This window comes from Petromyzon marinus, chromosome 18 (genome assembly GCF_048934315.1).
Source record: "Petromyzon marinus isolate PM22_M1 ecotype Great Lakes invasive population chromosome 18, UKy_Petmar_22M1.pri1.0, whole genome shotgun sequence".
Classification (NCBI taxonomy): Eukaryota; Metazoa; Chordata; class Hyperoartia; order Petromyzontiformes; family Petromyzontidae; genus Petromyzon; species Petromyzon marinus.
In genome coordinates, this window is record NC_133684.1 from 9035706 (window position 1) to 9058018 (window position 22313).

General features: G+C 59.8%; 1 protein-coding gene across 2 annotated transcripts in view; it reads left to right on the forward strand.

Moving 5' to 3' along the window:
• The window catches only part of LOC116943485 (uncharacterized), an 85848-nt gene extending 63544 nt beyond the window's left edge, over positions 1-22304 (forward strand). For both annotated transcript variants that reach the window (XM_032956314.2, XM_032956315.2), the window contains exons 2-5: positions 9302-11206; positions 17932-18063; positions 18703-18790; positions 19687-22304. In XM_032956314.2, coding sequence (XP_032812205.2) covers positions 9302-11206; positions 17932-18063; positions 18703-18790; positions 19687-20480 — 2919 coding nt within the window. In that variant the 3' untranslated portion in view covers positions 20481-22304. The remainder of the gene's footprint in view (positions 1-9301; positions 11207-17931; positions 18064-18702; positions 18791-19686) is intronic.
• Positions 22305-22313: the final 9 nt, after the last annotated feature.

The window sequence follows — 22313 nt, forward strand, 5'->3', positions numbered from 1 at the left end:
ACTGGCTGTGATGAGTGGACAGTAACAGTGACTGGCTGTGATGAGTGGACAGTAACAGTGACTGGCTGTGAGTGGACAGTAACAGTGACTGGCTGTGATGAGTGGACAGTAACAGAGACTGGCTGTGATGAGTGGACAGTAACAGACTGGCTGTGATGAGTGGACAGTAACGGACTGACTGTGATGAGTGGACAGTAACAGACTGGTTGTGATGAGTGGACAGTAACAGACTGGCTGCGATGAGTGGACAGTAACAGAGACTGGCTGTGATTAGTGGACAGTAACAGACTGTGATGAGTGGACAGTAACAGACTGACTGTGATGAGTGGACAGTAACGGACTGGCTGCGATGAGTGGACAGTAACAGACTGGCTGTGATGAGTGGACAGTAACAGACTGACTGGCTGTGATGAGTGGACAGTAACGGACTGGCTGTGATGAGTGGACAGTAACGGACTAGCTGTGAGTGGACAGTAACGGACTGGCTGTGATGATTGGACAGTAACGGACTGACTGTGATGAGTGGACAGTAACGGACTGACTGTGATGAGTGGACAGTGACAGACTGACTGTGATGAGTGGACAGTAACAGACTGGCTGTGATGAGTGGACAGTAACAGTGACTGGCTGTGATGAGTGGACAGTAACAGACTGGCTGTGATGAGTGGACAGTGACAGACTGACTGTGATGAGTGGACAGTAACAGACTGGCTGTGATGAGTGGACAGTAACAGTGACTGGCTGTGATGAGTGGACAGTAACAGTGACTGGCTGTGATGAGTGGACAGTAACAGTGACTGGCTGTGATGAGTGGACAGTAACAGTGACTGGCTGTGATGAGTGGACAGTAACAGAGACTGGCTGTGATGAGTGGACAGTAACAGAGACTGGCTGTGATGAGTGGACAGTAACAGAGACTGGCTGTGATGAGTGGACAGTCACGGACTGACTGTGATGAGTGGACAGTAACAGACTGGCTGTGATGAGTGGACAGTAACAGACTGGTTGTGATGAGTGGACAGTAACGGACTGGCTGCGATGAGTGGACAGTGACAGACTGTGATGATTGGACAGTAACAGAGACTGGCTGTGATGAGTGGACAGTAACAGACTGACTGTGATGAGTGGACAGTCACAGACTGTGATTAGTGGACAGTAACAGACTGGCTGTGATGAGTGGACAGTAACAGTGACTGGCTGTGATGAGTGGACAGTAACAGTGACTGGCTGTGAGTGGACAGTAACAGTGACTGGCTGTGATGAGTGGACAGTAACAGAGACTGGCTGTGATGAGTGGACAGTAACAGACTGGCTGTGATGAGTGGACAGTAACGGACTGACTGTGATGAGTGGACAGTAACAGACTGGTTGTGATGAGTGGACAGTAACAGACTGGCTGCGATGAGTGGACAGTAACAGAGACTGGCTGTGATTAGTGGACAGTAACAGACTGTGATGAGTGGACAGTAACAGACTGACTGTGATGAGTGGACAGTAACGGACTGGCTGCGATGAGTGGACAGTAACAGACTGGCTGTGATGAGTGGACAGTAACAGACTGACTGGCTGTGATGAGTGGACAGTCACAGACTGGCTGTGATGAGTGGACAGTAACAGACTGGCTGTGATGAGTGGACAGTCACGGACTGACTGTGATGAGTGGACAGTAACAGACTGTGATTAGTGGACAGTAACAGACTGGCTGTGATGAGTGGACAGTAACAGACTGTGATGAGTGGACAGTCACGGACTGGCTGTGATGAGTGGACAGTGACTGGCTGTGATGAGTGGACAGTAACAGACTGGCTGTGATGAGTGGACAGTAACAGACTGGCTGTGATGAGTGGACAGTCACGGACTGACTGTGATGAGTGGACAGTAACAGACTGTGATTAGTGGACAGTAACAGTCTGGCTGTGATGAGTGGACAGTAACAGACTGGCTGTGATGAGTGGACAGTAACAGTGACTGGCTGTGATGAGTGGACAGTCACGGACTGGCTGTGATGAGTGGACAGTAACAGACTGGCTGTGATGAGTGGACAGTAACAGACTGGCTGTGATGAGTGGACAGTAACAGACTGACTGTGATGAGTGGACAGTCACGGACTGGCTGTGATGAGTGGACAGTAACGGACTGGCTGTGATGAGTGGACAGTCACAGACTGGCTGTGATGAGTGGACAGTAACAGAGACTGGCTGTGATGAGTGGACAGTCACGGACTGGCTGTGATGAGTGGACAGTAACAGAGACTGGCTGTGATGAGTGGACAGTCACGGACTGGCTGTGATGAGTGGACAGTCACGGACTGACTGTGATGAGTGGACAGTAACAGACTGTGATGAGTGGACAGTCACGGACTGGCTGTGATGAGTGGACAGTGACTGGCTGTGATGAGTGGACAGTAACAGACTGGCTGTGATGAGTGGACAGTAACAGACTGGCTGTGATGAGTGGACAGTCACGGACTGACTGTGATGAGTGGACAGTAACAGACTGTGATTAGTGGACAGTAACAGACTGGCTGTGATGAGTGGACAGTAACAGACTGGCTGTGATGAGTGGACAGTAACAGACTGGCTGTGATGAGTGGACAGTAACAGACTGGCTGTGATGAGTGGACAGTAACAGACTGACTGTGATGAGTGGACAGTCACGGACTGGCTGTGATGAGTGGACAGTAACAGACTGGCTGTGATGAGTGGACAGTGACTGGCTGTGATGAGTGGACAGTAACAGACTGGCTGTGATGAGTGGACAGTAACAGACTGGCTGTGATGAGTGGACAGTCACGGACTGACTGTGATGAGTGGACAGTAACAGACTGTGATTAGTGGACAGTAACAGACTGGCTGTGATGAGTGGACAGTAACAGACTGGCTGTGATGAGTGAACAGTAACAGTGACTGGCTGTGAGTGGACAGTAACAGACTGACTGTGATGAGTGGACAGTCACGGACTGGCTGTGATGAGTGGACAGTAACAGACTGGCTGTGATGAGTGGACAGTCACAGACTGGCTGTGATGAGTGGACAGTCACAGACTGGCTGTGATGAGTGGACAGTCACAGACTGGCTGTGATGAGTGGACAGTAACAGAGACTGGCTGTGATGAGTGGACAGTCACGGACTGGCTGTGATGAGTGGACAGTAATGGCTGTGATGAGTGGACAGTAACAGAGACTGGCTGTGATGAGTGGACAGTCACGGACTGGCTGTGATGAGTGGAAGGGTCCCTGTAAGGCGGCCACATGCGCGGTGGCACGAGGTTGCCGGATCGTCGGTGCGGTGGGGGTCGAACCGGGAGAGTGGGAAGCCCGTGGGGTCGTGGGAGTGCAAATGAGGTCAGGGCGGTGGGGAGTGAACGCTCGGCGGCCGGTTTGGTTTGCATCCGAGCGAATGGGACGTCGGGGAGAGTTCGTAGAAGTCCCAGCGTTCCATGACGGAAGTTCCATTCGTGGGGGTGGGTCGGAAGGAGCTCGGCGCTGACGGCCCCGGCGTTCCGGTAAATGGGTGCCGCTTGCGCGTGGTGTCGCCACCGCAACTCCAGGATTGGTGTGGCTCTCTAAAAACGTGTTCGTACCCTCAAAATCAAAGACAAATCCCCCGTGTATAGCTTTTAATAGATTGTTGGGGCAAGCGCTGGAATCAAGCACCTATGATGGCTGGAACGACACGTGTCGATGGGGTCGTGGGGGACGCCTTTGTCTCCCCCAAATGCTGACGTTCACACATCGCACCAGGTACTCGTTTAAAGCCGAGTCCACCTTGTGGGAGGCCCAGGACTGGCTCAGATGTTCGCCGTTGCGTTTGGTCGCGAGCGATAAAACGGAACTCGGGTCGCCGGGTTCGCAGCGCCGTGCGTTAACCCCTACCCTCCCGCTCCCCTCGAAAACATACACACACGCACTCGCATACTCATGGCACTCAAAGACAAAAGCGGGCAAGTGCTGTCAACTAGAACCTATTTAATCCGGGCAGGGCACTCGAAGCACCTTTGCCAAGTCCCGAGGTCGACCCCAGGATCGGTTCAGATATCGCCCGCCACTGATGTGTGCACGGTGCGTGGCGATTTTAGTCGTGCGCGCTCCCACGCAGGCGCTTCGTGAACGCGCGCGGTACCGCATGCGTGCACGGACTCCATCTCCCCATTCCCAAGTTTTTAATCACTATAACAACAACAACCTCGCTCCCTTTAACAAATCCGCTAGGCGTGGGTGGTTAGTTGGTGAGGGTGGGGGGGGTGGCTTGGGGGTCTGCGCTCGGACGGACGGCGGCGATCCGAGCATCTTGACTCGCGAGCGTGCGCTCGGGCATTTCTGCGCTGAGCGCGTTCTGCTGGTTCAACAAAACTTGACGGCAGCATCATCATCACCAGTAGCATCAGCAGCAGCATCGGCGCTCCCGGGAGAGGCCCCTCCGGCTGGGCTTCGCCGTCGGCCCCCGCCCAGCCGCGTTGCCCGCTCGGAGCTTCTTCGTTTATGAGCCGGGGGAGTTTCTTTATCCGTGGCGGTTGTGTTTTATATTCCCGTCGGTGGGAATCCCACGGGCAAAACCGTCGTCGGCATTCCGTGAGTGATGACCTCACACCGGGCACACGCCCCCCACCCCCGGCTCGCGAGTGCAAAGACAAAGATCCCCCGTGTAGGCACGCAGGCTGTTGGGCCAAGTGCTGTAGTACCGTGAGCACATTACGACTAATACAAACGTCCCCCATGTAGCCTTAATAGACGGAACGGTACACGAGACGGGGTGGCTGGCCAAATACCACCCCGGGGGCCGCCTTTGTCTCCTGAGTGGCGATGTTTACACATCGCTGCGGGTATCTCATTTGAGGCTGAGATGACCTTGGGGAGGTCCCAAGACCGGTTCAGGTAATCGTCGTCACCGTGTTGGCGGTTAGCGGGAATCGAAACTCGTGTCGCTGGGTTTGTAGCGCAGCGCGCTAACCACCGCACGCTCCTCGCGCGCATGCAAACACGCCTTTTAAACACGAACACACCGTCACTAAAATCGGGAAAGAAAATCTGGATAAAAGAGAAAAAAAAACCCCAGTGGACAAAACTGTGCATCCTAAAAGAGAACCGCTCCCAAGTTGACGGGCGACCGATTTTTTTTATTCGTAACGAGGCTCCCCACACCCCCACCACCACCCCCTTGGCGGCGATGATGACGGCGTGGGACGGGCAACGTTGGAGCAGCGTCGCGGAGTGCGGGTCGGGGTAGGCGGCGTAGCGGTTCGCGGCACTCCGGCCACGAACCCAGCGACCCGAAGGTCGATTCCTCGCTCGAACCCCAACATCCGTGATCGATCACATGAAACCGGCCCTGGGCCTCCCTTAGGTTGGCTCGGCCTTCATCGAGTCCCTGGTGTGATGTGTAGGACGTCGCAATTGTGGAGGCAGAGGGTGTCCGGGCGCGGTGTAACAGTTCCTAGCGGTGAGCGCGCACTACCTCCGTGTGTGCTCTTGAGCCAACGTCAGCGGCCTCTGAGTTTTACTCGCGAGTGGCTCTCTCCAAGACCCGACCTAAAAACCCCCCACCGCACGCATGGCCGGGAATTGATGCTGCTGGTGCTGACGCCGGCGTTGCTGATGCTGCTGATGATGATGGTGGTGGTGGTGTTGGTGTGATAGTGGTGGTGTTGCTGGCGGTGGTGGTGCTGATACCTCCACTGTCACCACACGGCAAGAGAGAAGCGCCGTGGCGTCGTGCCAGTTGCCGAGTCGCACATTGCCGAGGAAATTGCCTCCCGATTCCGAGCGACGCGGCGGGGATGACACCCGCTCGCTAGCACCTGAGCCCATGGTGGAATGCCCATAGGATGGCAAACAAAGAGGGGGGAAGCCTTTTAGGTGTCGTGTCGCGGTGAGGTTGTGGAGTGGGGGTGGCAGGAGACGTTTGCGTGAGAGCGTGGTACCTTTAATGTGTGCAGGCAGTGCAACTGCACCGGGTCCCATAGGCCGAAGGGTCTCTTGCACCGGACTTCGGGGGGGGGTGGGGGTGGAGTGGTGGGGAGCACGTGGGGCATTTAATTCCTTGCACCGGGGTCCATACACCCCACCCTTGGCCACTGAGGAGTGTGAGCGAGCGTGAGGGGCTCAGTGTTTGTGTTCTAACTCATCACCCATGGATTGTGGGCAGCACGTGTGGTGCACAGGGGAGTTAGGAGAGAGCGCTAGGGGAGAGAGTTAGGAGAGAGAGCGCTAGGAGAGCAAGAAAGCTCGCGCTCACGGCATCACGCGGGGGCAACGCGGCTCCCGGTGGGAACCGGCGCCGCATCGAGACGAGAAAAAATGTTCGGAATTCGCCCTTCTGTGCCTCGGCCGCCAGTGGAGGGCCCCCTGCGTGCGTCGCGACCGATCCCGTGGAGCGTGAGACCCCCCAGTGGGGGGCTGCCAAGAGTGTAGGGGGCTGCCAGGGGTGTGGGGGGGGGGGCCCTCTGCCCTCGAATGGGATTGGTCCCCTGCGTGCGGTCTCCTTGCGTGGCATCTGCACTGCTGGGCTAATGACACGGCCCAGGTCTCCCTGGAAAAGCGATACGGTGAGCTTCGCCGTGCCGCGTCACCCCACTCAACTTTGTACTGCACGACCTGCGCAGCAGGAGGAACACCCGGGAGTGTTGCTGTGGAGCGTTGTTGTGGAGCGTTGTTGGAGCATTGTAGTGCGGGAAGCTCCGCCGCTCGCAGCGGTGGGGGGTGGGCGGCGACGTCGGTGGACTCCTCCCGGTATCGCGATGTCCCGGAAAGGGGGAGCGTGCGTTACCGACTCCCCCTTGGCTGGCGGTGTTGGCGCTGCTCCATTGCTCCGTTGCCTGCCCCCCGGGCCGCCAGTCAGAGCCACGCCCCTCCCCGTCCCACCCACCCGTCGGCCACGGCGGAGGCCCTCGGCGGCCCTCGGTAGCGCGGGGCCCTTCGAAGGCAGGGATGGGGTCGCGCGGGCAGAAGGGGCAACCGGCGGGAACCAGGCCGGCACCCAGGGGCAGCGCTCTGTTGCTCCACCGAGGGTCATGAACTCTTCCCCAAACCTCCCGGTGGACTGCCCGGTGCCTGGTGTTTAACCGGTTCGATAAAGGCTCTGGGGGGCGGGGGGGGGGTCAAGGCCTGGGTCCAGCCGCTGGAGGATAATGGAGGTCAGAGACGGTGCCTCCTTCGCCGCCGTCGCCACGGAGCCGCGATGGGGATGAAGGGTTGGTCCCGTGTGGCGCAGCCGCGAGAAGCCATTAGGAGAGAGATATTGACAGGGGAATCGCTCAGATGCACGTCCCCCCCCCCTCCCTGACCTCCCCCATGCGTGCGTCCTCACGCGAGTGTGCGCGTGTGGGAAGGGTACGTCTTGTCTGTACGCTGGATGCAAAGACAAAGGTTATCCCCTGTATTGCCTGAATATCGTTTCGGAGCAAATGCTGTCAGTGAGCAACTGTTAAGACCAGCACGGCCAGCACCACGCCCGGCCGTGCCAAGTAATTATTTGAAGCTGAGTCGACCTAGCGGAGGCCCACGGCCGGTTCAAATATTCATCACCTGATGTTGTACGTGATCGGAAATTGAACTCAGGTCGCCGGGTTCGTAGCGTAGTTTAGCGGTGAGCACACAGTGGATATAGACAAAGACATACGTGCACACACGCGCACGCATAGATGAGGCTAAGCGCAGCACATACAGAATTTAGTCACAACACGGTCATTCAATACACACGCAAGCGCACACACATCCCATAATCACACACTCAACGCACTCACGTGATACACGCGCGCACTCAACACATGCACAACATGCGCATGTTACTCAAGCACTTTGTGTAACCCGTCACGCGCACGCACGCACACACACCGCACACAGGAATGCACACGCATGCTCTTACACGCACACGTGCGGACACGCCACGCACATAAACACGCACGCACATCAACGCGCACGCATGTGCACAGCACACACACGCATGTGCACAGCACACACACGCGTGCACGTGCACGTACACGCGCACACACACGCGCACATACACGCTATTAAAAGCGCAGAGACATGGATTTTTTTCTTTTGCCGGCGGAATGAAACAGATGCTCTCGTGCCGAATGTTTCGGCAGACGTTCCTCTTGCGTTTAAGGATCCCTGCGGGATCCGCTCGTGAAATATTAACGATCGTAAATGCTCGGCGGGCAAGGTGCAGGTGAATTGGGCTTTGTACAGCGCGCAGCATGGGGGGGGGGATCGTTCCGCGCGTGCGTGCGTGCGTCTCTGTGTGTGCGCGTCTTTGTCTTTGTATGCGTGTCTCAGACCATGTGCGCACGTGTGTCGGGCGTGGTCCTGGCCACCCACCTCCTCGTGTGCAGTGCCGGCCTTCATAGGTTCTCGCAAACGGCATTTGCCCCAGCAGTCGGTTAAGGCTATATGGAGAATCTTCGTCTTTTGTGTGTGTCAGTCTGTGTGCTCGTGAGTGTCTTTGGGGAGGGTGTAGTGTAGCGGTTCGCGCGCTGCGCTATGAACCCGGCGACCCGAGTTCGCTTCACACTCACGGCCAAAACCAGTGACGATTATCTGAACCGGTCCTGGGCCTCCCCCTAGGCTGACTCGGCCTTAAATTAGTAGCTGGTGCGGTGTGTAAACATCGCCACTGGGGAGACAAAGGCGACCGGGCGTGGTGCTGGCCATACCACCCCCATCCTCGTGTGCCATAGTGCCGGCCTTCATAGGTACTACTACTGGCTAAAAATCACTTGCCCCAACACTCTGTTAAAGCTATACTTGGGGATCTTTGCCTTTGTGCTCTACACTGCCACGTCTAGCAGGGAAGCCGTCGCACCACGAAGCGGCCCCTCTCCTTCCCCGGAGCCACGGGCGGCGAGAGAGGAGCCGGCGCCGCGCCCCCCCCCCCCCCGCGCTACCGACTTGAGTCTGACTGAGCGTGTGCGGGGGTTAATGTCAGCCGCACCTGGCACACCGCGTCCAGCAGCATTACACCTGGACGTGTAATGAGGAAGACGGAGAAGACTGACTACAATTTCTTTGACTTGGGAAGGTTATAGCTGCAACCGGAAGCCAGGGAAGAGAGCCAATGAAGTTGTGTACTGTATCAGCAATTTGAACAATTCGATGCAACTGGGAATCAATATGATGGACAGAGCTGGTTGAGAAAGGACACGGTTCACAGAGAGAGAGAGAGAGAGGGAGAACTTGCGTGACGTGTGCGGAACGTGCACCTTAGGGGTCGTGTGCATTGTGACGTGTGCATTGTGACGTGTGCATTGTGACGTGTGCATGATGTGTGCGCGTGACGCCCGTGCATCTCTTCCATCACTGCAGCTGCAGGAGCAGCTGAAGCGGCGCCTGGAGGAGAGCGACTACGGCGACCGCGCCAACGGCTCCTCCTACGACTGCGCCCCGCCGGGCCCCAAGCGCTCGCGCGGTGACGGCGGCGGCGGCGGCGGCCCGCACGGGGCCCACGCGGGGGCCCCGCTCTCCGCCCCCCTCCGGCACCCGCTGCCGCCCCACCCCCAGCACGCCCGGCAGCACTGCGCGCCGCTCCCGGCGCCGTCGCACGGCCGCTACGGCGGCGGCGGCGGCGGCGTCCAGCACTGCGGCACGGCGGTGTCGGTGACCCACTGCGTCACGGGCGACCGCTCGCGCAAAACCATCCACACCACCGTCACCGTGCTGCAGGACGGCGGCGCCGGCACGGCGCTCAAGGTGGAGCCGCGGGACGGAGCGTTCTGCTCCGTCGACGACGACCTTAAGCGCGGCGGCGCGCCCGGCTGCGGCGTCTCCTCGGAGGTCGACCAGGAGCTGGAGTTCATCCTCGAGGAGCTGGAGCGGGAGCTGGCCAAGGGCGACACAAAGGAGGCCTTCGATTTTGGGCGACCGGCGCTCAACGGGGACGACGAGCGGCCGGCGGCCGTGGAGGAGGAGGAGCATAAACACTTCCTCAAGCTGGAGCACGGCGCCGCCCGGCGCTGCGAAGACAAAGCGGCGGCGGCGGCGGCGGCGCTCGGCACGCTGGTGGTGAAGCGCGAGATGTCGCCGAGCTGCCACGGCTCCGCCGGCGCCGGGTCGCCCCTCCACGCGCAGGGCCGCACAGCACCGTCTCCCGTCGTGGCCTCGCCGCCCTCGCAGCAGCAGCCCGTGCAGGCGGCGCGCTTCCCCCCGCAGACGGCGCCGCCCGCGCACCACCACGCGCACCACAACCACATTCAGCAGCAGCAGCAGCATCAGCAGTTGGGCATGAACATGTCGTTTGCGTCCCGTCTACAGGCACCCATGAACTACCAGGGCGTGCCTCCGTTTCAGCAGCAGGCAGTAGCAAGGCATGTGCAGCAGCAGCAGCAGCACCAGCAGCAGCAGCAGGGAGTTAAGGGACAGCTGCCGGTACAAGGTGGCCCGTCGTGCGGGTGGCCGCCGTCAGCGCCGGCTCGGGGAGGCCCTCGCTCCTCGCCGGCCTACGACGCCGATCGGCCCAAGGTGAGCGCCAGCGGCCACGCGATGGCGCCGTCGCGGCCCGGCCCCACGGGCCACGTGGCGCAGCCGGGACGAGCGAGCCCCTCGCCCGCCGGCCACGCGGCGCAGCCCAACCGCACGCCGCCCGGCGCCGCGAGTCAGGCCAACCACAACCACCACCGGCACCACCACCAGCACCCGCAGCAGCAAGCGCAGCACCAGCAGCAGCAGCAGCACCACCTGCCGGTCGCACTCCCCGGCCAGATGCCCGCGCCTCGCGGGGCCGAGGGCGTGGTGTCGCCGGGCTGCGGGCACCCGCCGGGGCCGCCGGTACCGGTCAACGCGGCCGCCGGCGCCGGCGCCGCCACGCCCCCCTCGCAGGGCGGCCACGCCGCTCCGCTGGGGCACAAGGGCGGCAGCGCCGCCGCAATCACGCGGCCCCACGAGGCCTGCCCCAACGTGACGGCCGGCGCCCTGTCCTACGGCGACACCAAGCCGCTCACGCACTTTGACCCCGACGGAGAGGAGGCGCGAGGGGCGGCGGCGGCGGCGGCGGCGGCGGCGGGGGGTGGCCCCCCCCCTGCGATGCCGGGCGCCGTGGCGGCACCGGGGAGCGGAGGGTTCTACCCTCATGACGCCGGCGCCAGGCAGCCCGCGCGGGCGCGCACGGCGCCCGAGGTGCGCCGCTTGCTGCTGCGCCACGTGCTGGAGCAGGGGGGGCTGGGCGGGGGGGAGCTGGCGGCACGGATCGGCGCACAGTACCAGCCCGGAGCGCAGGTGAGGGCGCTGGCTCAAGCACGCACACGCACACGTGCTCGGTATTCGTTGCGCAACAACAACAACGACAACAGCCGCCACCGTTTGCCTTCACTGGGCAGTGACGTCGCAGTGGCGATCGTGCCAAGCTAGGTGCACTTTGAGGCGGTGTAAAGCGTGCCAGGCTCGCTACTGGCAAGCGGGTCAGGGCACAGACCCCCGATGCTGTGGGTGTGACGGACGGAGATGACCAGTGCACTCGTGCTGCCCTCTCCGCGGTGCACGCACGCCAAACGCAACACGCGCACGCGAAGTGCGGACGCTGCATCGTCGTGCCGCGGGCTTCCACGGTGCCGGCACGGCCGGCTCCGTCCGTGCCGGCAGCCTGGAAAATATTTCCACGCGCGGCACACCCCATTCGTAATTACACCGCTCGCGATGGCCGTGCCTGCTACTGGTCACGTGCCACCTTCGGTGTTAAACGAAGCCTTGGGCCGCAAACGTGCCAAGGAGGCTCAGCGATAGGGCGGGTTGTCTTGCCGGCGCACCGCCATGATTTGGCGTCGCTGGCACCCACCTCGCTTGGCACTGCACCCACCCGGCACTGGCGTCGCCCTCTCCTCCTCGTGCCGCTGGGGAGACACCACTGGTGCTGGCAATTTTATTATTTTATTACCCCCCTCCCCTCTTTTGGCCCTGACCATCGTCGTCATCGTCTCAATTCGCCCATATTTGGCGGCGGAGTGAAGTCGTGGCAGAACGTTACGTTACTCGAGAAGCATCTCCCCCTCTCCCTTTTTCCCCTCGGCCTCTCTCTCTCTCCCCATCTCTCACCAACTCTCTCCCTCCATCCTTCTCTCTCCTTTCCTCTCTCCCTCCCTCTCTCGCAACGGCCGTCTGAATCACGGCGCTTGTGTAACTCCCAGAGTGGCTCGCTTACTCACACGCATGCTCATGGTCCCCCTACCTACCCCCCCCCCATCTCTCTCCCCCTCTCCCTCCCTCTCCCTCCAATTCCCACTCTCTCCTTCAAGAATGTGCAGCCTCTTATCCCTCCCTTCGTTCTAATGCCATTCTGTATCTAATTATGCACGCGGTGTTGGGAAGATTTAGGTAGACCGTGGAGGTGATGGGAAGGACACGTGGGCTAGTGGGAAGAGGGCTGGGCAAGCAACTTGCACGGTCTGAAGGTGGCAGGAGCTCCTTGTCGATGTCAAGAGGGCGAGGGGGTTTTGACGATGGGTGGGACGCGCGTGGTCTGCGGGATGGAGGAGGAGGGCAGGTGGGCATCGCAGTGGCATCCAGAGGTTGCCGACCCAAGGGCAGATGGCGGCGGCGGCGGCGATGGTGATGATGAGACTGTAGTTGGCGACCTTGGAGGTCAAATGCCAACTCTGTTACGGCTGCGTGATTTAGCAGACGGAAGGAAGCGATGGTGAGGTGTGGAGGCATTGGATGGCCTTGGTCGCGATGACCTTCCGATTAATGGGCCCCTCGGTTTGTGGACTTGACCGCACCAGATTTAACCAAACCGAGGTTCAGTGTTGTTGAGAGCCCATAGCGGTCTCGTTGGTGTGGCACATTGTGTTGTGGCACGGCGTCACACAGCAGGGCCCGCCTCAACACGGGGAAATCTTTGCTCCCGAGCACAACCACAACCAGCACCACCGCCACTCGTCATGGTGCCGCTCGCTTGCCGTGGCCGTGACGGGCGCTGAAACAAGCATCGCCTGCAGCCGACTTTCCCACTCCCAATTCCACAACCATCGCCATCCCCCCGAGCCCCTCGGCACCGCACCGCCACTCCTGGCCGCCGCAGGGTCCCGGAGAGTGCGTCGCGAGCGCGGTCAAATTAGCGCGATTCCACGGGCACAGGAAAGTTCCGCGCGCAGCTCGGCCGGGAGGAAACGCAGGCGGGGGCGAGCCGCTCGTGCGAACGAGAAGTGGCGGTGCGCGGGTGCTAAAAATACCCACCGGCGGCGCCGCCGCCGCGGCTCGCGAGCGCGCGGGGCCTTGGAACAGGCGACTCATTCCGGAACGCGCAAACGCGTGGAACGTGGTGCGCTCTCTTTACAAGAAGGCACCCGGCGGAGCGAGCGAGCAGCTCCGGCGAGTTGGCCCCCCGACGTGGCCCTCACGAGCCGGGGCTCGTGAGGGCCACGTCGGGGTGCGCCGCCCACGGGGAGTCCTCTCGGTGTTCTCCTCGCGCGACGCGGCTCCATCCTGGCCGCAGCTCCCGTGCGACCATGGAGGGTTCGGAGGGCCCTCGGCGAGGGCCGTGCATTGTACGGCGCAAAAGTCCGCCGATTCGCTTCGAGAGCTCGGTGGCCGAGTGAGTGGGGTCAGTAGGTGAAGGGGGGGCGGGGGGCGAGTGAGCGAGGTGAGCGGGGGTGGTTTGCGCAAGTTGGTGGAGTCGCATCTCGGGGCATGGCGCCGTCACGGGGCAGGGGGGAGTGGGGTATTCATAGGCACAGCTGAGCTCATCCTGAACGTCACCGCGGGGCCTCTCTCCTCCAGGGCAGCATCCGTCGCTGCCGATTGCACCTCAGATGTGCATCCGGACCCTATTTATACACGCGGGGTGCACGCGTGGTAGCGTGCACTTGTCACTATATATACACACTATATATATACACTATATATACACACACACACACGTGCGTGTGGAGTGGGGGTGGCGCAGCGGTTAGCGTCGCTGCGCTCCGAATGCCAGCGGCCCAGGTTCGACACCCGCTCGTGGCCGAAATCGGTGGCGCGAATATCTGCACCGATCACGGGTCCCGCCGGCCTAGGCCTACTCGCCCTTAAATGAATAACATCAGCACTGGGGGAGATAAAGGCGACCGGGCGATGTCTAGCCCACACCGCTGACAGCATTTTCCCTGGCAGCCTGTGTGGGCTACACGGGGGGGGGGGGGGGGGGAGAAGCTTTGTCTTTTTGCGTGCGCACGTCACCAACGCGCGCTGCCAAGTGAAACAACGACACCCCCCCCCCCACACTTCCTCACGCACCCCCTCACACACCCTCCCCTATTCCTGACACCGCACACTGCCCACCCCCTCCCTAGTGCTGACACTCGACACACCCACACCCCCCTATTCCTGACACTGTACTCCATTGCACTCTGACACTGAATTCACCCCCTCTTCCCCCCCACCATCCACCCAGGCCCTTGCCCTTTGCCCCCTCATCTGCTCAGGGTCCCTTTTGGCAGCGTGCACAAGGGGGGCCCCACCCTATGTCCCGGGGGGCAGGGGGGGGGGGTCTCCCCTCCCCTCGCCTCCCCTCCCTGCTCCTCCTCTTCATGAACTCGATTCCCCCCACCTCCGCCCAAACCTCATTGAACCTCAGGAACGCCCCCCCCCTACACCCCCGCCCCCACCGCTGGCTGCCCTGGAGCCGCTCGTTGCAGTGGCGGCAGCAGCAGCAGCAGCAGCTCAATAATGCAGGAGAATTGATTTTGTTTGGGTCAATGCGATGCCTCCTGACAGATCCAGCAGCCAGAGGCCTCGGCGCTGCTGCTGCTGCTGCTGCTCCTTGTGTTTGTGGGAGATTACGGCGAGGGGATGAGGGGGGGGTGAGGGGATGAGGGGGAGGGGATGAGGGGAGGACGAGGGGATGAGGAGATGAGGGGGAGGATGAGGACGAGGGGGAGGACGAGGGGATGAGGGGGAGGACGAGGGGGAGGATGAGGGGGAGGATGAGGGGGAGGATGAGGGGATGAGGGGGAGGACGAGGGGATGAGGGGGGGGACGAGGGGATGAGGGGGGGGACGAGGGGATGAGGGGGGGGACGAGGGGATGAGGGGGAGGACGAGGAGGACGAGGGGGAGGACGAGGAGGACGAGGGGGAGGACGAGGGGTTGATATTGAGGGTTGCTGTGCACTGACCACTACAGTGAAGTAAAATCAAACGAGCCCCATGAATGACACCGCGTTGGGGAGGCCTTCATCCAGCAGTGGATTGACGGGAACCTGCACACACGGTTCGAGTTAGGAGAGTGATTTTGGGTTTGGTCGGGATTTGGGTTACGGTTATAGTGTTTTAGGGTTATGATGAGCATGAGGGGTTGGGTTTAGTGGTTATGGTTGGGTTGAGGGACAGGGTTGGGATTCGGAACAGCCCACCTCTTCTCTAGCCCATCCCACGCCCGTTTAGCCCCCTCTATCCAACACACACTTTCGTACAGGACAAAGATCCGCTGTTTAGTCTTAACAGACTTTTTGGCCCGAGCGCTGTTATCGAGCACCCGTGAAGGCCGGCACAAAACACGGAGGGGGTGGGTGGCCTGCATTACTCCCGGTCGTCTTTTGTCTCCCCCAGTGGCGATGTTTACACACCGCACCAGGTACTCATTTGAGGCCGAGTCGACGCACGCACTCGCGCGTTGGCGAGCGCGAGACAAAGACGCACTCTCACGGACGCACTCGCTCTCCCTCAGACGCGCACAGGCAGACGAACCACACAGGCCCAAACAGCTCTGGCGGCAAATGCAAAAACACTGACGCTCGTTCATAAATGTTTAATGTTGACGGGACTCACGTCCTCCAGCAGCGCGGGTTTCCCCACGGCCATTTTTGTGCTCCGAGTTTCGCCCGTGGCTGCGCACACTACCGCCACCACCACCACGGCGTTCCCGCCGCGTTCGGCAGAGGGCACAAGTGGGATCGGAGTGTCGCAGCTTTTGTTCCAATTAAATCTTGTCCCATTTGCACGCTTGCTGACTCTGCAGATTGATTTTGTTGTCAACCCCCACCCCCCCCCATCTCACCGCCCCCAAATTGTACACCGATCGCTGCTATCGACGTCACCAGCCGTAGACTTTGTTCGGAAATCTCCTGAGAGCAGTGGCGGCGAGAGGAGGGCTCACCACAGAAGCGGATGTCACAGAGCTACCTCTGAGATCCCTTTTTTTTCAAGTGACCTCCGGTCCACGCACGGTAGAGGGCAACACATCCCTGCTCACTGTGCCACATGATGAGAGCAATGCTCATCACATGACCGTAGAACCAACATTTTAATTCTCAGAACAGAACGCATTTCATGTAATGGGGTTTATTTTATTTTTTTTGTACAGACCATCAACTCATTAGACTGCGTGAGTCTATGGGTCCCTGCGCGGGTCTATGGGTCCAGACCGAGACCATCGACTCGCTGGACCTGGGAGCCCAGTTTAACCACAAAGACAAAACGTCGGACGGCAATTTTTGCATCGAAAGTCGCCCTGCGGGAGGCGGTGTCTGGTGCTGGGCAGCCGCCCCGGGGTTGGCAAGCACCCCGCCGTTCGTTCACCCGCACGCACACACACCTTGCTCTCCCACAACTGGGAGTCAAACCGATCTCGGGTGAGGTCGGAGCGATGATGGTGGGACGATGGCGCGCGTCTGGGCGACCCGCCCTGCTGAGTCGAGGCGCGCGGTTTCTTCTTCCCCGCGGCCCCCCCTGCTCCTCCACGGCGGCTTCGGGGGGACGGTGGCGGGGGCAGTGGCGGCGGTGGGGTGGGTGGGGGGGGGGGTGCCAGTGGCGGCGGGGTTTGCGTAGCGGCCAGAAGGCTTCCGTTTCGCCGAGATATCTCGCCGCGGTGGCGCTGCGGAAACGACATGTGTTTCCAATCGGCCAGAAAACCCGGATCGCTGTCAGCCGCCTCCTGGCTCACATTGGGAAGGAGCGGTGCCGGAGGATGGGGAGGAGCGGAGGAAGGGGTTGCGGGGGCGGTGGTCGTTGTGATGGGTGGGCCGGGGCGGGCGGGCGAGCGTGGCCGGGGGTGCCGCGTAGGGGTGATCGGGGTTTATATGGAGGGAGGATGGGATCGAGGGGGAGGGAGGTGGGAGGGTACGCCTGGGCGAGCGGGGAAGGGAGAGGAAGTGTGGTGGTAGAGGCGGCTCGCGGGGGGGGGGGCGAGCGGTGGGGAAGGGCTGGGTGCTTTGGGGTAACGCGGTAACGATGGCGGGGGGGGGGGCCCCGGGCCGGCTGTGGGGGAGGGTGGCGACGCTGTTTTACGTTTCCTTGCACCTGCACGGCGCCTCTTGGAAGGCAGCAGCAGCAGCTGCCCGGTGGCTGCTGTCGCCACTGCTGCCCTCTGCAGTCGCATCTGTGAGGCTTTAGCACTCGCGGTTTTTCTTTGGAGTTTTACCGCCGCTCCGATATTTTTTTTTTCTCACGGAGAGCGAAACCAAGTTCGGAGCCTGTGCGGGTGGAGCGGGGGGGGGGAATCCACGTCCTCAACAAGGGCCGGACGGGTCTCTCTCTCTCTCTCTCAAACCACACAGCACACGCAGCTCGGTGACCTCCATCTCTGCAAGTCGCCCCTTGCAGGAACGGAAGTGACCGAGCGTGGCGCTCGCGGTATCCAATGCCGCGTTGTCGGTTCTAAAATATTCCGCCCTCTGGTGCCCGATTTAGTGCCTCTACGATGCTTGCAGCAATGGATCAAACATTTTTGCGGGCTGTTTCGAGGAGGTAGGCCCCACGTGGCCGCGGGACCTGTGCAATGATTGAATGGGGGCTGTACGAAGTGAAGTGGTGGGTCGCGTCCAGCCCGTGGTCATAGGGCCCCCCCCCCAGCCCCGGTGTAGCGAGTGGCTGCAATGGTGGTGGAGCCATGTGCATGGCCCCCACACTCAACGATGAGGGCGTCGTTCGGCCTTGCCGTGTGCCCTCCGCACGCGTGACTTCTCTCTTGCCGCCCCGACCACAACCTTGCCGCCCTGCACACCTGACCGTCGCTCTCCTCCTGTGCCGGCAGGAGAAGGTGGTGGGCGGCCTGAACCTGAAGCCTTCCCCAGGGCCCGGTTTCCCTGGCAATCGGCTGGCGGCCACCCTGCCCGGCCTCAACGCCACGGAGCAGAAACGCGAGCTCATCCACCAGCAGTTAATGGTGAGAGAGCGTGTGACGGCGGCTCGGGGCATAACGCACGGTCAAGAGGTAAAACCTCGATACAAAACCCAGGTCCCGGAGAGAATCTCGGGTGCAGGGGGCAGCCCTACAGTTGCTTGTTCGCCCTATTCCCTGAAGAAAGGGAGCTCTAAAGGGTATTCGACCGACGTCTCTCAGAAGAGGTGGGGAGTTACCCAAACTTTACACCACCACTCGCGACCTGTCCATCGACCAACTACGGTTAACCAATTTGTGCTGCTGGGTCGACATAGGCGGGGAAGTGGAGATTTAAGAAACTTCCTCCACTATTTCAACTGTCGTGCCGAGAGATCGAATGTCATAAACGTTCCACCGCCGTGTGGCACCAACACCCAGAATCCAGACACAAATACTAATCTTCTTTGGTTCTTTCGGTAAAGACACGTAGAATGAGAATAAATCACCTGATGAAGGCCGCTTGTGTTGTGGCCGAAACGTCGTGAGAATATTATTGTGTTATTTTATTTTATCAATTTATTATTTTATTCTCATTCTACGTGACTTTACCGAAATAACCAAAGAAGATGAACCTTGCAGTCACGAAAGCTTTAAATCGAAACAAATACTAATGTCATATCGAAATCTTTTTTTTTACTTTAGGAAAATCAACAGCTGCACAGGCACCTGACGCGGCCACCCCCGGAATACAAGGACCAGCCCATGGCAGTGCCAGCCAACTCATACCCAGGTACCCTCCTCCCCGCCAATGGTGGCACGGCCCTCGGGAGCATACGCGCGCGCGTGTGTGTGTGTGTGCAGGCCTTCATAGGTGCTCGCTAACAGCACTTGCCTCTACAGTCTGTTAAGGCTATATGGGGGATCTTTGTATCTTTATGTGCGTGTGTGCGCTACGAACCCAGCGACCCGGGTTCGATTCCCGCTCATGGTCGACACCAGTGACGATTATCTGAACCTGTCCTGGGCCTCCCCTAGGTCGACTCGGCCTCAAGAAATGAGTACCCGGGGTGGTGTGTGTAAACATCGTCACTAGGGACACAAAGGCTGGACACCCTCCGCCTCGTGTGCCGTGTCGGCTTTCATAGGTGCTCGCTAACAGCACTTGCTCCAAAAGTCCGTTAAGGCTATACAGGGGGATCTTTGTTTGCGTGCCTGTGTGTGTACAAATGTGTGTTGCGTCACGGGGCCGTGAGGGATGTTGGCAGTGGCTTGGGGGGGGAGGCTTTCATCCAGTAGTGCAGGTTCAAATTGACTTTGCTTCACCGAGTGAGAACTCGGAGAGAGACCAGGTTAGGGGGGAGTCTCATTTGTAAGAGGGGACCTGGGTGACCGAGATGTGACGAGAGCAAAACGAAGTAATGTTCCAGCAACGAAGTGAATAGAAATCGGGACGACAACTAACTGCGTCAAGTGAGAAATGAAAAGAATATCGCTCGAACATTAATCGGCGTCAAATGATTCCCTGTCGCGTAAGGCGGCTTGGGCAGATTGTCTTGTTTGACTGATGAGCGTAAAAATACTGCAGTTACATTAAAGAAACATTAAAGAGATCTGTGCTGACTTTTGTACTCGCATGTACACGGGCTGATGATAATCTACGTTCATTGTGCTTTTTTGTTTTTGTAGCCACAACCCAGCCCTTCTCAATGCCCATCGGTTCTCCAGTGACGCAAATGTCCCCGGTGCATTGTCCTGGTGCCAGCCAGCCGCCTCCGCCCGTCTACGCTCTTCCCAACGGCTCTCCACTCCATCACCACCACCAGCAGCAGCAGCAGCCAAGCATGATGGGAATAGTGCCGCCCCCATCGCCGGTGGTGGTGGCCACGCAGCAGGGTACCAACATGTCGGGCCACGGCGTGCGCGCGGTACGGAGTTCCGTCACGCCGGGCGCGCCCGTGCCTGTGCCCGTGCCCGTGCCGGTCCCCGGTCGGCTGGTGCACCCGGCTGAGCCTGCGGCCTTTCGGGGTCAGCGGGCAGCGGCCGGCCACAACGTGTGGGGGCAACAAAACCAGCAAGGGCAGCAGCATCCTCAGCAGATTCAACAGCAGCGCTTCCCGCTCCCCAACCAGGCCGTGAACTTTCCGATTCGGCCGCCGCCCGCACACCTTTCCACGGCACCGCAGGCCGGCCTCGGGCAACTCAATGCAGCCCCCGGCACCCCGGGGCAGGTGCCCAACTTTCCGCCACTTCATGGCGAGCAGGGCGGCGGCGGCGGTTTCTTCCGGGTCTCGGGGGGATGCAGCAACGTGGCGGTGGAGAGCATGGGGGGGGCGGCAGGCTCGGGCCTCGCCAGTCTCAATGGAGGTTCCGATTTTGTGGACTCCCTGCTGAAGGGCAGCGGCGGTGGCGGCGGGGGCAGCGGCAGCGGGGGCAGCAACGAGGACTGGCAGGACCTGGAGGAGATCCTCGGCCAAAACTAGCGGGGGACCCAGCATGCTGCCGAGAACACCGATCTTCCCGGCCGGGCTACACCCCGCGCACGAGGACGGGCCACCTTCCTCGCACCTCCTTGTCTGCGGTGCGACCGAGCGGCGTCCACCCAGCGTTGGGGACTGCCACGTTGGCCGCCTCTGTTGCGGGGTTCAGAATTTGCAGGAAAAGTGAAAGAGGGGGGTGGGTGGAAATCGACGACATTTTAGGTCGTCCTCCACGAACTCGCCGGTAAAATGTGAATGTTTCAGGTATCGCTCTTTCAACTGAGGAAGTGAGCGAGGATCTTTTGACCCTCGAAACCCAATCGTGGCCAAGCGAACACTCCGAGCCGCTGCCGTGGCTCTCGCAGAGTCCTCGTCTAACTTACAACAGATCCATCCTGCACGGGGCACTCGTGATCTTTCTCAAAGTATTCCGGCACCTGCATCTTTTTCTTTCTTTTACACGTTGGAATCAAAAACGTTTTTAATTCCACATTGTCATCCCGCGTTGGCTTTGCCCATTCCACAGTGGTGTTGACGATGGCCCCCAATCCGCTGCGATCGGTTTTAGCTCCGTCACCGCCGCCGTTGAGAGGAGCCAGCAGCCGTGGCCGGCAACGTTAGTATTACCGCGTGCATCCTCGGGTATTAACGCGTCCGTGTAAATAATATAGCAGGCTCGTGATTTTGTTTATTCGGGGGAACATATTTATTATTTGTCGTGAATAAATGCAAAGCACAACGTCAAACACGACGATTATGCGCGGGGAGGGCCTCGTGGCCGCCCCGCGCGCTCGCTACGGCCGCTGCCGCCACCGTCACCATTTCATCCGTCACACTCCGCTGCCGGCATCGTGCCGTCGTGCGCGGGGGGGGGGGGGTAAATGCCTCCCGCACGTGACGGGGAGTGCATTTAGATTTTTTTTTTTTCTTTTTCCTCTGCGACGGCAAGAACATTGAGAGCGATCCCGGCGCGGGCCACGGCAACCCCCGGCACTCGCCAAGAAACTCCACTCGGCACTCCACTCTCAGCCCGCACGTCCAGAAACCCTGAAGACGGATCGCAGCGAAAAGGCCACCCCTAAGGGAGCTTGCAGCGGATTCCACCTCGTAATCTCCCGCCCAGGTCTCACGGCACCCAGTTGTATTACCCCCCACCCCACCCCATGCCCGTCTCAGCCAATGGTCACTTGAACAGACCACTGCCGGCGATTTCACGTGCGTGCGTGCGCTACGCGGCGCGGTTTAAACAGCCGCTCCGGCCCGGCAGACGGAGAGCATCGTGGGGCGCTTGGCCGCTGCGCAGAGATCCACGAGGGAGTGGAGTTTACCGCGAAGGCTGGCGGCACTGCGGGAGATGCCGGCCGCTTGTAGCTAAGGGTGAAGGGGTGCTGGCGGGGGAACATTTCTTGGGGGGGAAGGGAGATGGGGGGGGGGAAGGGGGTCCCGGCCCCCCTCTATGGCTCCTGTTGTCCGCCGCGGGGTCGCCAGCAATGCATCGCGCGTACGCTCTCCCGTTCGTTTTTGTACTAAACAGCGAAATGCTAAAGTGAACTGTTATTTTAACTCGGAACCTGTACAGTACTACGATTAGAAGTGTTTTTTATACCTTTAAATAGAGCATCTCTATCTTAACATTTACAATGTAACACTTTGTACACTTTAATATATAAATATATATTTTTCAAGTGCTCAATTTTGTATCATATTTAATAGGTATCAATGCTTCCCCCCCCCTGTGCCCCCCCGTGTGTCCGCGTCGCGTCTCCTTGCCAGACATTCCCTGTTGTCGCTCGAACGCTATGGAAATGAATAAAATATTACATTTTACGTCGTGAT